The 17,236-nt window shown below is 43.0% G+C and overlaps 2 protein-coding genes across 3 annotated transcripts; both read right to left on the bottom strand.

Annotated features, from left to right (window-relative positions):
• Window positions 1-378: 378 nt before the first annotated feature.
• On the bottom strand, window positions 379-4,437 carry LOC133953371 (uncharacterized). Its single transcript, XM_062387272.1, has one exon. It carries the CDS (start codon window positions 4,408-4,410, stop codon window positions 1,363-1,365), a length of 3,048 nt encoding a protein of 1,015 aa, XP_062243256.1. The 5' UTR covers window positions 4,411-4,437; the 3' UTR covers window positions 379-1,362.
• A 7,719-nt stretch (window positions 4,438-12,156) lies between these two features.
• pold4 (DNA polymerase delta 4, accessory subunit) lies at window positions 12,157-16,771 on the bottom strand. 2 transcript variants are annotated; one of them, XM_062388174.1, is made up of 5 exons: window positions 16,617-16,771; window positions 15,824-15,939; window positions 15,292-15,375; window positions 12,849-12,960; window positions 12,157-12,487 (listed from the first exon to the last, which is right to left on the bottom strand). In XM_062388174.1, the coding sequence occupies exons 2-5, from the start codon at window positions 15,927-15,929 to the stop codon at window positions 12,463-12,465; spliced, it is 327 nt and encodes a 108-aa protein (XP_062244158.1). In that variant the 5' UTR covers window positions 15,930-15,939; window positions 16,617-16,771; the 3' UTR covers window positions 12,157-12,462. The 2 variants fall into 2 exon arrangements, with proteins under 2 accessions (XP_062244158.1, XP_062244159.1); XM_062388175.1 differs by having other exon boundaries at window positions 16,507-16,661.
• Window positions 16,772-17,236: the final 465 nt, after the last annotated feature.

Raw genomic sequence — 17,236 nt, 5'->3', positions numbered from 1 at the left:
GGTGCGTCTGCTGCTGCTCAACTGAGCGACATGCGAGCCTATCAGCGATGAGCTAAGAATTAGTGACGAACATGCAAACCAATTGAACCAATTGGAGGCGGGCTAATACGTTTTTATACAGGCATATTGTTTTCCTTTCGACAGGTGGACCACATTCAGTGAATTCATCAGTCTCATCATAAACCCACAGAATGCTTTACGTTTCCGGCTCAGGTGGGTTTCTGAGCAGCCAGGGAAGTGCAATGGCAATGGCATGTGATGTTTTACTCAAAACATATGTGTGGTGACTATTCAAAAAACCTAACTTGTCACCTGATGGTGGTTTGGGATGGTTCTTAACTCGATTCCAGAGTGAATAAAAAAGAAAGGTTGCGAAGGTTATGATGTCTTTGGGTGAGGTTCCCGTTTATTTCAACAAAAAGGATAAGGCAAGTTGACAAACAAAAAGCTTCTATTGATTCTCTGGCTGTCGTGTAAAAACTGTGTCTCTCCCACCACCACTCCACTCAAACTAATCAGCTCTCCTGATCTCTAACAGCTGGGGCAGATTCTGGGGTAAAAGAAAGGAACAGAAACAATACTGCACCCTTGTGGAAAAGTAAATACCTACACAACATAAAAAATGGCTCCTACACACCGGCCCCATAATTGTGTTGGTGTGCACTACAATTATATAAACATATTTCAAAAAGGAGCCAAAAAGAGTGTGTGTGTGTGCAAATCTTCTTCTTCTTCTTTCAGAAGTCGGTGACCATAAATCAAATCTTCTTTCTTTCATAAGACAATCCATAAATCAGTCTTTAATAACAATCTTTATGTCTCCAATAGCATGCAGAGCTTGGTGACAGGCCTCTCCAGAAAGCCTGTCTTGGTCTTCAGCTGAACTGACCGGACAACACCTCTCCTGTCTGGAAAGGTTTTGGTCACTTTACCCATCAGCCATGAACTTCTTGGAGCAGAAGGGTCCATGATAACAACAACGTCGTCCACAGAAAAATTCCTTCGTGGCTTTGTCCACTTTTGTCTTTCTTGGAGCAGTGGAAGATACTCCCTTACCCACCGCTTCCAAAATAAATCTGACCGATACTGTACCTGTCTCCATCTTCGTTTGATGTATATATCACTATCATCAAAAAGTCCAGGAGGAAGAAGGGGTTTGGCCTTCAACAGAAGAATGTGGTTGGGTGTAAGTGTTTCCAGGTCATTAGGGTCATCGGATAGTTTGGTTATTGGGCGACTGTTGAGAATGGCTTCAATTTCACAAAGAATAGTGCAAAAGCTCTCATCATCCATGGTTTGCTGTTTGACAATGGAATACAGCACCTTTCTTATGAGGCGAATGATCCGCTCCCATGTTCCGCCCTAGTGAGATCCAGCAGGAGGGTTGAATGTCCATGCTATTCCTCTTTTTGCCAAAGCATTTTGAATTTTGTTGTGATCCAGGGCTCTAAGAGCTTCCCTTAGCTCTCTTTCAGCTCCAACAAAATTGGTGCCGTTGTCTGACCTAAGGTTGGAGATTTGCCCACGTCGACACATGAACCGTCGGATGGCATTTATGCATGAATCTGTTGTCAGTGAGTGGGCTGCTTCAAGGTGTACTGCCCGGCTGGTCATGCATGTGAAGATTACGCCATACCTTTTGACCATGCTGCGACCTCTTTTGATGTCAATAGGGCCGAAATAATCCACGCCTGTATTAGTAAACGGTGGCAAGTCTGGCAGGAGTCTTTCAGCTGGAAGGTCAGACATTTTCTGTTCTCCAACTCTCCCTTGAAGACGACGACAGGTAACACAATCAGCAATGATTTTCCTGCAGGCTGAGTTTGCATTTGTTATCCAGTAGGTTTTTCGAAGTGTAGATATCATATGATTACGTCCAGCGTGACCCACTTGCTTGTGAATATGTTGTAAGATAAGTTTGGATATGTATTGATCTTTAGACAGAATTATTGGATGTTTTACTGTTTCAGGCATGGATGCTTTTCTCAGGCAGCCTCCTACTCTCAACAGCCCATCTTGGAGTGTGGGATCCAACCTGTAGATGTCACTGTTGGTTGGCACAGATGATGCTCCTTTCTCCAAGAGGGAGATTTCCCTGTGAAATCTTTGCTGTTGGCAGAGGCGTGCAATTTCCAGTTCTGCATTATGTAAGTCATCCCGTGTCAATGGTTGAACATTTATCTTTGCTTTGTGTTGATGTCCTTTGTTGCATGTTTTACCTTTTTTCCTTAGCTGTTGAAGTAGGTCTTTAAACTTCAAAAACCAGGCGACTGAAGTTTTGAGTTTTTCCCAGTCTGAAAAATAGGTTAGAAGCTTGTTCATAGTATTGGATGCATCATCAACAACACAAGCATTAACTGTGAGGTCTTGTTTGACCTCGGGGTCATCCAAGCTGACGGCAGGTTTGTTTACCTCCTGTTTTGGCCAGGTCCTTTCCTCAGTCAGCAGAAACTCTGGTCCTTTGAGCCAACGTTCACATTTCAGAAAATCATCAGCTGACAGTCCTCTTGAAGCCTCATCAGCGGGGTTCTGTTTAGAGCCTATGTACCTCCACTGGGCCACCTCTGTAGCTTCTCTTATGACAGCCACTCTGTTCGCTACAAATGTGTGGAATCTCTTTGTTTCACTTGAAATGTAATTAAGCACCGTCGTGCTGTCGGTCCAGAACACTGACTGGTCCAATTCCAGTTGAAGCTCCTTTGTAATCATCTTGTCTAGTCTGACAGCTAATACAGCAGCTGTGAGTTCAAGCCTTGGTATTGTGGTTTGTTTCATGGGGGCGACTCTGGACTTTCCAACCATGAAAGCAATGTTAACTTCATCAGAGATGCCTTTCAATCTCAGATAAGAAACAGCGCCGTATCCACACTCACTAGCATCTGAGAAGTGATGCAGCTGTGCATTGCTTACCTTTCCAAAGTTCTTCGGCTTGATACACCGTTCCACCTTTAACAGTGACAATTTATGCAGATTTGTCAGCCACTGTGTCCACTTCTGCAGAAAGGTTTGTGGTATTGTGTCATCCCAACCAATTTTTCTTTTGCACAGCTCTTGTAGCATCAGCTTAGGAGGCAGTGTGAATGGTGACAAGAAACCAAGAGGGCCATAGATAGAATTAACCACTGACAAGATTCCACGGCGGGTACATGGACGATTTTCCAGTGCAATCTTGAACATGAACATGTCTGTTTCTGCACACCAGTGCAATCCAAGAGCTCTTTCAACAGGCAAGTTGTCTTTATCCAAATTGAGCTCTTTGGTTGCTTTGGAACGATTTTCTTCAGGGATGCTGGCAAGAACTGCTCGACTGTTGCTCATCCACTTTGAGAGCCGAAAGCCTCCTTTGGCACATGCAGCAGTGAGATCTTGTACCATTTGCAAAGCTTCCTCTTCTGAAGACACAGACTTTAAACAATCGTCCACGTAAAAATTTTGTTTGATGGTCTGTAACACTTTGTCACTGTAATGAGCCGTGTTGTCATCAGCAACTCTCTTTAACGCATAATTGGCGCAGCTCGGTGATGAAGTTGCTCCAAATATATGAACTTTCATTCTGAAGTCCACCAACGGTTGCATTACATTTCCATTATGCCACCACAAAAATCGGAGAAAATCAACATGTTTCTGAGAAACTTGGACTTGGTGAAACATAGCTTGAACATCAGTCATGATGGCAACTGCTTCTTGCCTAAATCTCAGAAGAACACCAAAGAGGGAATTTGTGAGGTCAGGACCTTGTAACAGCTGGCTGTTCAAAGATGTGCCTTTGAAACTTGCTCCACAGTCGAATACAACTCTCAGGGTTTTCTTCTTGGGATGATACACCCCATGATGTGGTATGTACCAGATTTTACCTTCAGTTCCGTTCAGTTGCTGTTGAGGCACCTGCTCCGCATAGCCACTTTTAATAACATCATTAAGGAAGTGCACATACTCCTGATGATACTCTTTGTTCCTCTGAAACTTTCTTTTCAAACTCATGACTCGTTGTTCAGCAATGCATCGATTGTTTGGCATTATGACATCATCATCCTTAAAAGGTAAATCAACACAATAATGGTTGTTTTCAAGACGAATTGTTTTTTCCATAATGTGGTGAAACCTCATATCTTCTCTTGACATTAAAGTGTCATCACATGACCTTTCATTGAAGTCTTGGTTGTATTGTGTGATTAACAACTGTTCCACTTTATCAATGGAGATCCTATTGACAGTGACAGTAGGGCAGCCATTCTTCCCTGTATCACTTCCACTTCCTTTAAGTGGGCCGTTCACCACCCACCCCAATAGGGTCCGAACAGCATAGGGTCCATCATTACAGCTGTTAATGATTTCCCAAGGCTCCAAAAGCTTTGAGGCATTTGTGCCAATCAACAAATCCACTCCAACTTCAAGCTCGGGAACTTTCATCTTTCGCAGGTAAGGCCATCTTCTGAGATCCTTTTCTGTCGCAATATTGTTTCTTGTAACTGGCATGGTTTGTTGAGTGTAAACCTCAGGTAGGTCTAGAAACCTGTTGTCATCATAACCAGCTACTTCCAGTCCAGTCAGAACATGAGTCTTTACAGTGTGTGCTTGTCCCATAGTTCGCAGGAAGATGTGTGTTTGGATACTGTCCATGTTCAGCTGTCTCATCAGGCGTTCTGTACAAAAGGTAGCTGAGCTTCCTGGATCAAGGAAAGCGTAAGTGGTCAAAATTTTGTTTCCATTCTTAACCTTTACTTGTACAGGTACAATTGAGAGAACACATTTCTGTGTACTGGCCCCAGTGTAAGCACAGGTCTGCTGAGGGACAACAGTGTTGTTTGACTGTTCAAATGTTCTGAATTTAGCTGGATTGTGAAGCATTGTAGGATGTCTGAAGTTACATACATCACATGTTAGACGTTTTTTGCAGCTCCTGCTGATATGACCTGGTTTTAGACAACCGAAACAAACACCACTTTGCCTTAAAAGATCAAGTTTCTCACGATGCACTTTGTTCTTAAGATGTACACAATCTTCTATTGCGTGATCCTCTTTACATATGCAACATGATGTAGTCTTGCTTTTTGATAAAGAAAAGGCATGGTAGAGCGGTGCAGACCTTATACCTGCTGAAGTGTTTACAGCTGCCACAGTTGCTGGATTTTTATTCCTGGGTGGAAATCTTGGGGGAGCTTTTCCTTTAAGTGTAGCAGTTTGTGTGTCTTGTAGGTTACCAAAAACAGGATCAGAGAGAATTTTGATCTGATGTTCCAGAAAGTTGACCAAATCAGAGAACAAAACTCTACTTCCTCGTCTCTCCTTTAGGTCACAAACAGCTGCTCTCCATCTTTCTTTTAATTTGTAGGGCAGTTTCATCACAAGCTGTTTCAGGTTTGATGGTACATTCATTTCTGCCATATATTGTAGACTTTCCATCATGTTGCAACATCCTCTCAAGAACAACATGTATGTTTGAAGAGCGGCAACATCTTCAGCTTTTATTGGTGGCCAACTTAAAGCTTTTTCCATGTAAGCTGCCCCAATCTTCATTTCATTGCCGAAGTGTTCCTCTAACAAATACTTGGCTCTGTGATAGCCTTGATCATTTGGCATGTGATAGCAGCTTCTGACCAGTTCTCTAGGCTGCCCCTGGTGTGCTGTTCTAGGTAGTACAAGCAGTCCTGGAGATTATTGACTTTTCTTTCAACCCCCTGCGCAAAGGCCATGATAAAAGATCCATACTGTAGAGGGTCACCATCAAATATGGGTATTGCTCGAGGTGGAAGAGATGCTGAGTGTTGTTGTTGAACCAGCTGAGCAGTGATTTCTGTTTGTCGCTGCATAATGTTGCCAATGTCCTGTATTTTATTTTCATTTGTGTTCATTTGTGGTGTGGTACAAACATTGCTTGACCTGTGACCTTGCAGTTAATTGAAGACAGTTGTATGGCCTCCTGGTGGTCTTTGTAGGGATTGCATGGGTTGTATTGAAGTGAGGGTTTCCCATGGTTGTGTTTGGGCAGATTTTCTTTCCTTAGGGCGTGCATCATGCAGGTGTGAGGGTGGTTGCTGTGAGGGTGGTTGTTGCACTGGTTCTGACTTTGACCTTTGTGACATTTCCATTTTTGATTTTGTGGCTTTATTGAAATATGAGTCCATTCCATCGGATGGTGTAGAACCACTTCCCACCACACTGCTTTCCAGTATGGCTATTTTAGCTGTAGCAGCAGCTAGTTGGGTTTCCATTTCCAGTTGTTCCTTTTGTCTTTTCAATCTTTCCTGTTCTGCATGCAGTTTTTCCTCTTGAGCCTCCAGTGTATGTTTCCTCTCCAGAGCAGCCATGTGTTGGATTAGTGCTGCCTTTTCAGCTTTTGCTCGTAAGCATGCAGAGCTTGTGATGGAAGATTTAGACGAAGATTTAGACTTAGATGAGACCCGTGTTTTTCCAAGGGGGGAAACATTTGAAATACTATCATTGGGTTGAATCTCATCCTCCTGGTCAACATTTGGTTGAATCTCATCCTCCTGAAGTACAGACTCTTTGTCACAATGTGTTTGAGCATCCTTCAACCATTTATACACATCACACATGAACTTTTCATTTGCTTTAAATTTCTGTTCAAACCATGTTTGCTGCCTTTTCCATTCTTCTTCAGGCAGTGGCATTTCCATCAATGCATCATGAGTTTCAGCAGCAGCATCACACAGTTTATTAAACTCCTTTATAAGATTTTCAACATTGCTCAAAGAATCAGTTGTTATTTTGACAGATAACAGATCATCGATCTGCAACTTGATTTTGGATGCTTGATTCAAGGTTAACTTCCGGTTCTTTTGTAGGTTTTCGATTAGAAATGAAACACCTTTTGCAGTTAATTTTCTCTCTCTTTTTGCAACATCACTTTTTACAGCACGTTCTTCAAGTTTTGCAACATCACTGTTTGCAGTTGCAACATCACTTTTTGCAACACGCTCCTCAAGAATAACATTTTCAACATCAGCATTTTTCTCCATTTCCACACTGTCAATATGTCAACATGTGACGTCAGCAGACAATAGCAGTCATTCACAGGTGATGATCATTTTCCTCCATTTTCCAATTAGCTTTCCATTTTCATGACCTTTTCCATTCATCAACATTCATGACATCCAGTTCCAAAATCCAATGCATCAACACAGTCTAGTTCCATTAAATCACTCAAACAGGCTCAGTTTCTTTGTTCGTGCAGTTTTATTGTCTGCTGTTTCCTTTACCTTTCTCATCTGGCTCTGTCTGGTGAAGAGGGGGAAGGGGTTGCAAGCTCCATGGCCTCCTCTTGATCCACACAGCAGCCTCTTTCCATCCAAGGCAAAGCTCCTTACTTGTCCTCCATCCAGGGCAAACAGTTTTTACTTGTGTGGTGACTATTCAAAAAACCTAACTTGTCACCTGATGGTGGTTTGGGATGGTTCTTAACTCGATTCCAGATTGAATAAAAAAGAAAGGTTGCGAAGGTTATGATGTCTTTGGGTGAGGTTCCCGTTTATTTCAACAAAAGGATAAGGCAAGTTGACAAACAAAAAGCTTCTATTGATTCTCTGGCTGTCGTGTAAAAACTGTGTCTCTCCCACCACCACTCCACTCAAACTAATCAGCTCTCCTGATCTCTCACAGCTGGGGCAGATTCTGGGGTAAAAGAAAGGAACAGAAACAATACTGCACCCTTGTGGAAAAGTAAATACCTACACAACATAAAAAATGGCTCCTACAATATGCGATGACATATTAAATAAGACTGTCTGTCTGTGTTGCAAGCAGTGATGCCAGTAACGCGTTACTCTCTTCTGACCACTTTTTCAGTAACGAGTAATCTAACGCGTTACTATTTCCAAACCAGTAATCAGATTAAAGTTACTTGTCCAAGTCACTTTTCGTAACTATTTTGGTATTTGTGGTAAAACCGCTGGGCACGTGCCGCGACTGGGGGAGCAGTCGCCCTGTCGTCCTCCTCTCCACGCTGCAGGAGGCTCGCTGTGCGGCACCGAGCCTCCGGCGGTGCCGCACACGTGTTTGTTTTGGGGGGGAGAGGTCCACGTCCGCGCCGGACATTATGCTAATTTGCATTTAGGACGTACATAAAGTGAGAAAAAAACACCCCAAATATGCTTGAAACTTAAATTAAGCTTTATTCTACAGAAGCGTATTACATTCACTTCACACAAAAATTATTCAGTTTTTCTGAGATAATAATCTCGGAAATTCTAAGACAAATGCCCCAAAAAATTTAAAATAAAAGTGAATGCAATATGCTTCCGTATTCTTCTGTTGATTCTTTTTTTTTTATCTTGCCATTGAAATAGGCCGTCACTTCTCAAAATAACTTGAGAAGTGAAACCCTAACCCTAACCCTAACCCTAACCCACATACATAAATCGATTTTGTCCTGTATTGTTAAATGTTAGAATAACAATCTAATCAAAAGGCTGTGATGTGGGGTGGAACTTCTAGCGCTAGTTCAAACCGTCCTCCTTTGATGTGCGCTGCAGGATGATGTGCGACTCACGATGGTGTGCAGTGATTATGCGTACCGCAGGATGATGTGCACGGCAAGATGATGTGCAGTGATGATGTGCGCCGCAGGATTATGTGTGCCTCACCATGATGTGCGGTGATGATGTCTGTGACATGATGCTAGGATGATGTGAGCCGCAGGATGATGTGCGCAGCAGGAGGATGTGCGCAGCAGGATGATATGCGCCGCACGATGATGACGTGAGCCACAGGATGCTGTGCGCTGCAGGATGATGTGTGCTGCAGGATGATGTGCGCAGCAGGATGATGTGCACCGCAGGATGATGTGCGCAGCATGATGATGTGGGCTGCAGGATGATGTGCGCTGCACAATGATGTGCGGTGATGATGTGCACGGCAGGATGATGTGCATGGCAGGATGATGTGCGCCGCAGGATGATGTGCGCAGCAGGATGATGTGAGCAGCAGGATAATCTGCGCTGCAGGATGATGAGTGCCACGATGATGTGCGCAGCAGGATGAAGTGCGGCGCACGATGATCTGCGGTGTTGATATGTGCCGCAGGATGATGTGCGCGGCAAGATGATGTGCGGTGATGATTTGTGCCGCAGGATGCTGTGCACCGCAGGATGATGTGCGCCTCACATTGATGTGCGCCGCAGGATGATGTCCACCACAGGATGATGTGCGCTGCACGATGATGTGAGCTGCAGGATGATATGCGCAGCAGGATGATATGCGCTGCACAATGATGTGCGGTGATGATGTGCGCGGCAGGATGATGTCTGCCGCAAGATATTGTCTGCCCAGTGGCGGTTTTGGGCATGGGCGAACCGGGCAGCCGCCCGGGGTGGCACCTCCTCATGTCACGTGGGGCGGGCACGAGCACTTAAAAAAAAGTAATCTGGCCCGCAAAGCGGTTTTCTATGATCTATCATATCACTGTGTAAGGAATTGGCAAATGGCTCCCCCTGCAACTGCAGCGCCCCTGCTTGATGCTGTGTGAGAAAGGGGAAGGAGACGGGGTGCGGGGAGAGTTCACCTCATGGTCTCCCAAATGTAACAGACAAGGGGGTATCCACTCTATAGAGCAGTGATTATCAAACTGTGTGGCGCGCCCTATGTTTTAATGTCCGCATCTCTTTAACTGCGGAGCAGTAAAAAATTGCTCTTTTGCCCTAGACAGGGGTCTGCAACCGGGGCTCTGAAGAGCCGCCCCTCTGCAGTGGCTTCCTGAACAGTGTTGTGTGTGTCGCAGACAGCTTACACACACAGGCTACGTGGCTCCGCCCATGCTCCGCTCACTCTGTGTGCGCCACAGGATGATGTGCGCCAAGATGATGTGCAGTGAGGATGATATTTGCGCAGGATGATGTGCGGTGATGATGGGCGCAGGATGATGTGCGCTGCACGATGATGTGAGGTGATGATGTGCGCTGCAGGATGATGGCAGGATGAAGTGGGCTGCAGGATGATGTGCGCTGCAGGATGAGGTATGCAGCAGGAGAAAGTGCGCAGCAGGATGATCCTGGAGCGCTGATCTGCGCACATCTTCCTGAAGCCCACATCGTCCTGCAGCACACATCATCCTGCGGCAGACATCATCGTGCAGCGCACGTCATCCTGCGGTGCATATCATCATTGCACATCATCGTTCTGCGCACTTCATTCTGCTGCGCACATGGTCCTGCGGTGCACATCATCCTCAAATCACTTCATCCTGCAGCGCACATCATCCTGGGGCGCACATCGGCGCACTTCGTCCTGCTGCGCACATCTTCCTGTGGCGCACATCATCGTCCTGTGGCTCACATCATACTGCGGCACACTTCATCCTGCTGCGCACATCAGTGCACATTATCCTCAAAGCACATCATCCTGCAGCGCACATCATCCTGGGGCCCAGGATGATGTGCTCGGAGGGGGTCTTGCACAGGGCATAATTCCATGTAGAACCGCCATCTGCCTCACGATGATGTGCGCCGCAGGATGATGTGCGCCGCAGGATGATGTGCGCCGCAGGATTATGTGCGGTGATGATGATCCGCAGGATGATGTGCCCCGCAGGATGATGTGCGCTGCCAGTGATGTGCGGTGATGATGTGCTCCGCAGGATGATGTGCGCCACACGATTTTGTTTTTGTTTTGTTTCAGTGTCCTGAAAGGGTTCAGTTTCACCACGTTCCACACTTCTTGAAATGGTCTTGAAATGTCTTGATGCATCACGATGTGGACTCTGCATCGATGAAGAGACTGAACTCAATGACTCATGAGGTGCTGTCATTTGCCAGCACCTCAGCACACAAAACACACTGAGGACGTTGCTCAGTCGTGTCAGTGAGTTTTCAGGGCCTTGAAAGGGTTCAGTTTCACCACGTTCCACACGGGAGATGTGGACTCTGCATCGATGAAGAGACTGATTTCAATGACTCATGACTCATGTTTTCCAGTGACAGTGAAGATACATTGACACTTATATCCCTCTCTTTAAGACAGGGCAGGATCAGCGGTGGCTTTGTGCATGCACGATTCATTTGAAGTCTGGAGGACGCGGAGTGTGGATCTCCTCTCTGCTCTGACTGCTTCTTGGACTGCTGCGCAAGGCTACTGGGAGACTGACCGCTTGTGAGTACATTGGGACGGTGGAGGGGCTCATGGCAGCACCCGCTGCTCGTTGAGGACAGTCACTGCAGAACGATACGCGCTTTCACGTCAGTCTCCAAAACAGCAGAAAGTCTCCAATATCACCAGAAAAAGTCGCTAGATCTGTCGCTAGTAGCTTTTGACAAAAAAAGTCGCCATGAGGGTTTGGAAAGTCGCCAGATTTAGCGACAAAGTTGTTAAGTTGGCAACACTGAAAATCAAGAAATCTGTAAAGTAACTTAACTTTTTCAAAGTAACTTAGTTACTTTACAGATTACTTGATTGCAAGTCCTTATATCTGTGTCAAAATCAAAGGTGCAATTGACACAATACGTTAAATTATACCGACCAAGAAAAGACCATTATTACATTACATGTCATTTAACTGACACTTTTTTCCAAAGCGACTTACATTTTTAGTACAATCAACATTTTTGAGGGGCCATTTTAGGGGTTCAGTGTCTTTGCCAAAGACACTTAGGCATGCGGATGGGAAAGAGTGGGATTCAAACCAGCAACCCTCTTGTTGCAGAACACCCACTCTATCCCCTAGGCCACGCTCTACCCACTAAACACTCTCGCTCTCTCTCACACTTACAAGCACACACACAAACACATAAATAATATAAATTATTACATTTTTCTTCATTTTCTAGATATACAGGGGATAGCCTCATATTTAAAAAGTGCTGAATATAATCCAATAAGCAATAAATCTTCATTGCCATAACTTCAACCACTAAAGCAGGCTAACCCAGACCTTTCAGGAATGCTTGTGAGCTGGAGCCTTCCATCGTTTGCTTGTGTCAGTATCACTGTGAACAAACCCATTCACTCATTCTCTCCTGCATCTGGAGGAGTAGAGCGTAAAGAGGGAGTGTGTGGTTTAGGGCGGTTATAAAAAGATTGAGGGAAATGTGTGTCAGTGTGCAGGCCACGTTCCATCTACAAGACGGGAGCAAAGATGTTGAATGTGTTACTTTCCCACTATGTTTCCTTGTCCACAGTGAGCTAACATTACAAGACAGAACAAGACAGCGTTCCGGTAGATTTTAGTTAAAATGTAAAGAAAGAGTTAGTGGTTAGAAGACAACATTTTTAACTGCAAAAAATAAAAAAATAAAAACACATCCAGTCATTCTTCGAACTCTATGCTGAAAGAAGGACCATCTTCTGTTGCCAGGGTTTTCACTCTCTTTTTCTTTTTCTGGATTTTTAAACAGGGTCAGTGCTGTACATAGTGCAAAGCCCTCTGACACTATGATTACATTGTTTTTTACATAGAAACAAACTTGATTTCACTTTTGTTGGAGAGTGTGTTCTTTCCTCTGGATGACTTCCTTACAAAGGATATTCACTCCATAGGCTGAAAGACAAAGTCCACAATCAGGCCAGAATAATATTTGACATGTTATAATTATTTAACATTATCTCCAGAGAGACAACAACAACTTTAATAATGCAAGCTCTTTTCTAATGAGGCAGTGCTTCACTGATTATAAATATTATAACTGATGTCAATCCTTTCAAACAACATTATGTGTTTATGAAGTGGTCCTTGATATGCTGTGTTATTAACATGTACGGATCACATTCACAATAAATGTCTGAACCTTTACTTATGCACCAATACACAAAGGTGCTCAGAGCCAAATCAGATGCTGTGTCATTTACCAACTAATTAATTATTGTCAGTTGTGTATGTGTATGTGTGTTGTGTGTGTTACCTCTGGTAATATTCGGGGTCAGTGTGTGTCTGCAGCAGCAGGTCTCTGATCTCCTCAGGTGGATTCAGACCATGGAACTTTGCTCTCTCCCATCTCTGCAGCCTGCCGATACCTTGAGAGAGAAAAAGATGAAGATCTGCTACGATAAATGATTTATTGTTTTTCTCTGTGATTAAAACCTTTTTTTGCAGTGACTAAACCTTTCGTAAAAAGGAGGTGATATCAGCAGGGGACACAAATACGTCTATTACCCGAGATTGCAAGACGAACTATACTAATTAAGTAATTTTTTTTGCTGTAGTAGCGGTATCTCTGATTGGTGGAGCTTGCTGTTACCATGGTAATGTTTACCACAACTTTGATAACTGTCAATTGGCTACATTCGGCTACATTCAGCATTACCAGACTAAGTTACTATACAATATACCAATGAAACACAATAGACAAACATACAAAGCACAAACTACAATATATGGCCACACTCTTAAAACAATTATGACTTTAACCTGTGACTTTTTCTATTTTGCAATATTTACTTAGCTCAGAATCAAATGTTTTATGGTCATTATTCATTTGTAGGTGATCTTACTTGTTCCAGGATTCAAATTAAAACACTATTGGAGGTGCATGATTGACATTATTGAAGCTGCATTAAGATATATATGTTGGTTACTTGAGAGTAGCAAAACAAGCTGCACAACACAACGTCTGTCATATTATGATTAAACAAAGTTGACAACGTGAACATTTTCCAGTTTACAGTTACAGCAGCGTTAGCCTTCATGTGGAGTTGTTTCTATGGCCACCTGTGGAATTTGGCTTCAGAACTATAATGTGACTGTAACCTTGTCTGCTGATTGGCATTGGGCATGTACAGTTGAGGCGGGCAATAAAATTATGTAGTAACGTTATGTGCCAAACCATCAAAGCATATGCTAAAAGTTGCTGCAAAGCTCCACAGAGCTGAGTGGAACTGCAGAACTGATTATAATTGTGGTTTAATTACAACGATTGACATATTTTATACTACAAATAAATATTTGTCCAGTGTCAACAAAAAATAAATAAAATATTTGTCTACATACTGTTTGATACTGGAAATGGTACATTTTCTCCTGTTCAAAGAGAAATTGACAAAGGATAAATAAACCCATGTGCCAAGTTAACAAAGACATTCTTAAAGAAAAAGGTAAATCTCTGCATCATTACAACAGGAAACTTCAGCTTAACTTGATGAGGTACAAGGACAGACGCTCTTAGATTAAGTTAATGCTCCTCAAATGAGTTGCGTTCGAAACAAGCAGCTCTCACTCAAGACCACATTCTGACAGAGACAATGTTATGCAGGTCAGTTTTGTGATGAGTGAGTTATTATCTAATAAACTGAAACCTCATTCAGAAGGACCACTTATTCTGAGAGGAAGCTGAAGGACCCAGAGGAACACCACAGAGGCACAGGGAGATCATGTTAACTCTACACTGAAACTGGACTTCACTTGCAGAGAACTCATCGCTGTACCAATGTGCCTACCATGCAGGCCATGCAGTAAAACTCTACTGGGTATATCTCAGACCCCTATGAAATCACATTTAGATTTGTATTTGGATCTGCACCAAATTTCAGACACTCATACATTTCAGCCCCCTAAACATTTCAGATTATTATCATCAAGATCAGTGAATTATTCTCTGGGAAATCAATGAAAATGTTGCGAAACGCCCAAATTAACAATGTCAAAGAAAGTGAAAAAATTATTCCTGGATCTGCCCTCTGATCCAGGGGTCTCATTTATAAAACAGTGCGTAGGATTCATACTAAAAGGGTACGTACGCACAAAAGCCGAAAATGTTCTGATTTAAATTCTGATTTATAAAACCGTGCTCACGCACAACTGAACGCAATGTTCGCCTTACAAATCACAGTCCACCTAGAAACGTTTGTACGTGGATCTGCACGGCATCAAGCAATGAGAAGAGGAAGCGAAACTTTCTGACACTGACGAGGTGATTGTTATTGAGGTGGAGGTGAATCCCAACATTTGCGTGAGGAGTGGCGTACGCACGTTTCAGGCCCCGTTTTGTGCATACGCAACAGTTATAAATGATACCCCAGATCTGTACCAAAGTATAATGGGGTTTCCTTGAAACATGCTCCAACCCACCACAAAAAAAGAAATAATGAAAAACCCTATTTTGATTGCAATCACTGAAGCACAAAGCAGAAAGTTGATGGGACAGAGAAATACTGAGAAAATATAATATTTACACCTGTACACAAAATCAAACCAGTGGAATATATTAACGAGACATCATGTCTCTTTTTTATATATCAAACGGAAGAAGGAGGGACAATGGACTAGTTTCTCTGTAAAGTGTCATTGTAGTTAACATGTATTTAAGGAATCGGATTATTGTCAGCTGTGAATGTGTGTGGGTGTGTTACCTGTGCAGGGCCCAAACTTCGAGTCCAGATCAAACTGTCTGAGCTTCTGCAGCTCCTTATCTCTGACTGTTAGAGTGTCAGCCTCTGCTCCATCAAAAGATTTACAGACATATCATTACTACATAACAATCATAACAAAAAAATCAAACACTCATCAACCTGAATAAAGTTAGATTTAAAACAAAGAATTTAAACTTTTATACAAACAGTGAAATGTAAAATACTTATTTAGAGTGCTAAACAAACAATCATTCTGTTTACTATGGCATCTTTCATTTGTAGGATACATATTTATATAGGTATCAAAAAACCTTTCAACAATCCCTTCCAGTGACAATTAATACTTGAAAAAACACATAAATTAAGAATATTAAAACTACGTATTAGCCTTTTTCACAAGCTATATATTCTGATTGAGATCAGACAGGATGTGTGACATTGTGAACACTGACACCTTTTTTACTGAATAGAAATCATGAACATACACAGAATACATGATGATCACACGTGATGTCACGGTGCTGCTCCTCACCTTTCTGTGGTGGGGGAGAAATGGCTCTCTTCACTCGATTGCTCGCCCTCCTTGCTCTCTTTACCACCCTGAATGAGTCCGTTATCAGTCCACGCTTGGTTGTCATGATGACTGATCTAAAAAACAAACATTAATGTGTACAGTGATTGTGCAGCCTGAACTACCACGACTTAAAGACCTCTCATACATTCTGTGTTTGTGTTTCTGCTCACTGCTGCTGGTGGCATGCAATGAGTCTGTGATCTGCTGCACAGGTTGAAGACAGGAATTTTTAGAGATCAGACAAGGAACAGACCCTTTGTGCTTTCTGTAGCTTAATCAAGTATTTCTGTATATATATATATATATATATATACGTACCTGTTTAACAAAACTACAAGGCGCCTGCCATAGTAAACAGAATGATTGTCTGTATATATATATATACATAATGTCAGTTACAGTGGAGATATGATAGATATCTACATACACACATATGGAACATTATATTAAAAGGTCTATAATTTATCAATCATCAGGTTTTAATGATCGTAGATTATTCAGCAGTAATGAACTGTTAATATATTTTCAATGCACGAGGCGCATCCACCTCATCTGTATTTAAAGACCACGGCCTGTGTAACTCACTATGAACCAGCTATTACAACGTTAGCAACACATCAGTGTCGTTCCTTCATTCACACCTGCGTGGAGGAGCTGCTGTGTTTGTTTCTGGAGCATCAGGCAGGTTCCCGACACGTGGACAAGCACACACATCGGTCCAGCCGCTCTCTAATAACTCTGATCAACGTACCTGTTTAATAAAACTACAAGGCGCCTGTCTTCTCTCTTCTCCTCTTCTCTCAGGGACCAAAACAATGACGGCGACGCTTTGCCACGGTGAAGTCAGCTTCCAATTCGACAGTTAAAGGGCACTGAGCTCGTGTTGGGAGTGAGTGAGACATTTAGATGACGCCTTGTGTGGCTGGAGCAGATAACCCCAGAGAAGAGTGGAGTAGTCTGATGAGATCTAGATACACAAGGTTTCACCAAAAACGTGTAATAGTATAAACAAGATAAAAAAAACATTCAGACAGTGAAGCTAAAACTAAAAGGTTTCACACATTCTCCAATCGGTAAACTGCAGGCGAAGTTTCCCTATACTATCGAATAAGAGGCCAACTTCAGGGTAGACACTTATGTTTCTTCTTCTGGTGGAATAGAGATCAGTTTGCCGTTTTGCTGCCACCTGTTGTTTACTTTGCATATTACAGGTCATGGATGTACTTCTTAACTCATATTGCACTCAACTCAACATCTGTATTTTGAGTCAATATACAGATCTACAGCTGAGATGCCCACCTCCTTCCATGACATCTTTCAAACACTGTGTCTGCAGATACTCTTCCATCATGATGGACCCTCCCACAGGTT

This window comes from Platichthys flesus, chromosome 5, assembly GCF_949316205.1.
Source record: "Platichthys flesus chromosome 5, fPlaFle2.1, whole genome shotgun sequence".
In the NCBI taxonomy this organism is placed as follows: domain Eukaryota; kingdom Metazoa; phylum Chordata; class Actinopteri; order Pleuronectiformes; family Pleuronectidae; genus Platichthys; species Platichthys flesus.
Note: the sequence above shows the minus strand (reverse complement) of the source record. Positions and strands in the feature narration are given on the sequence as shown.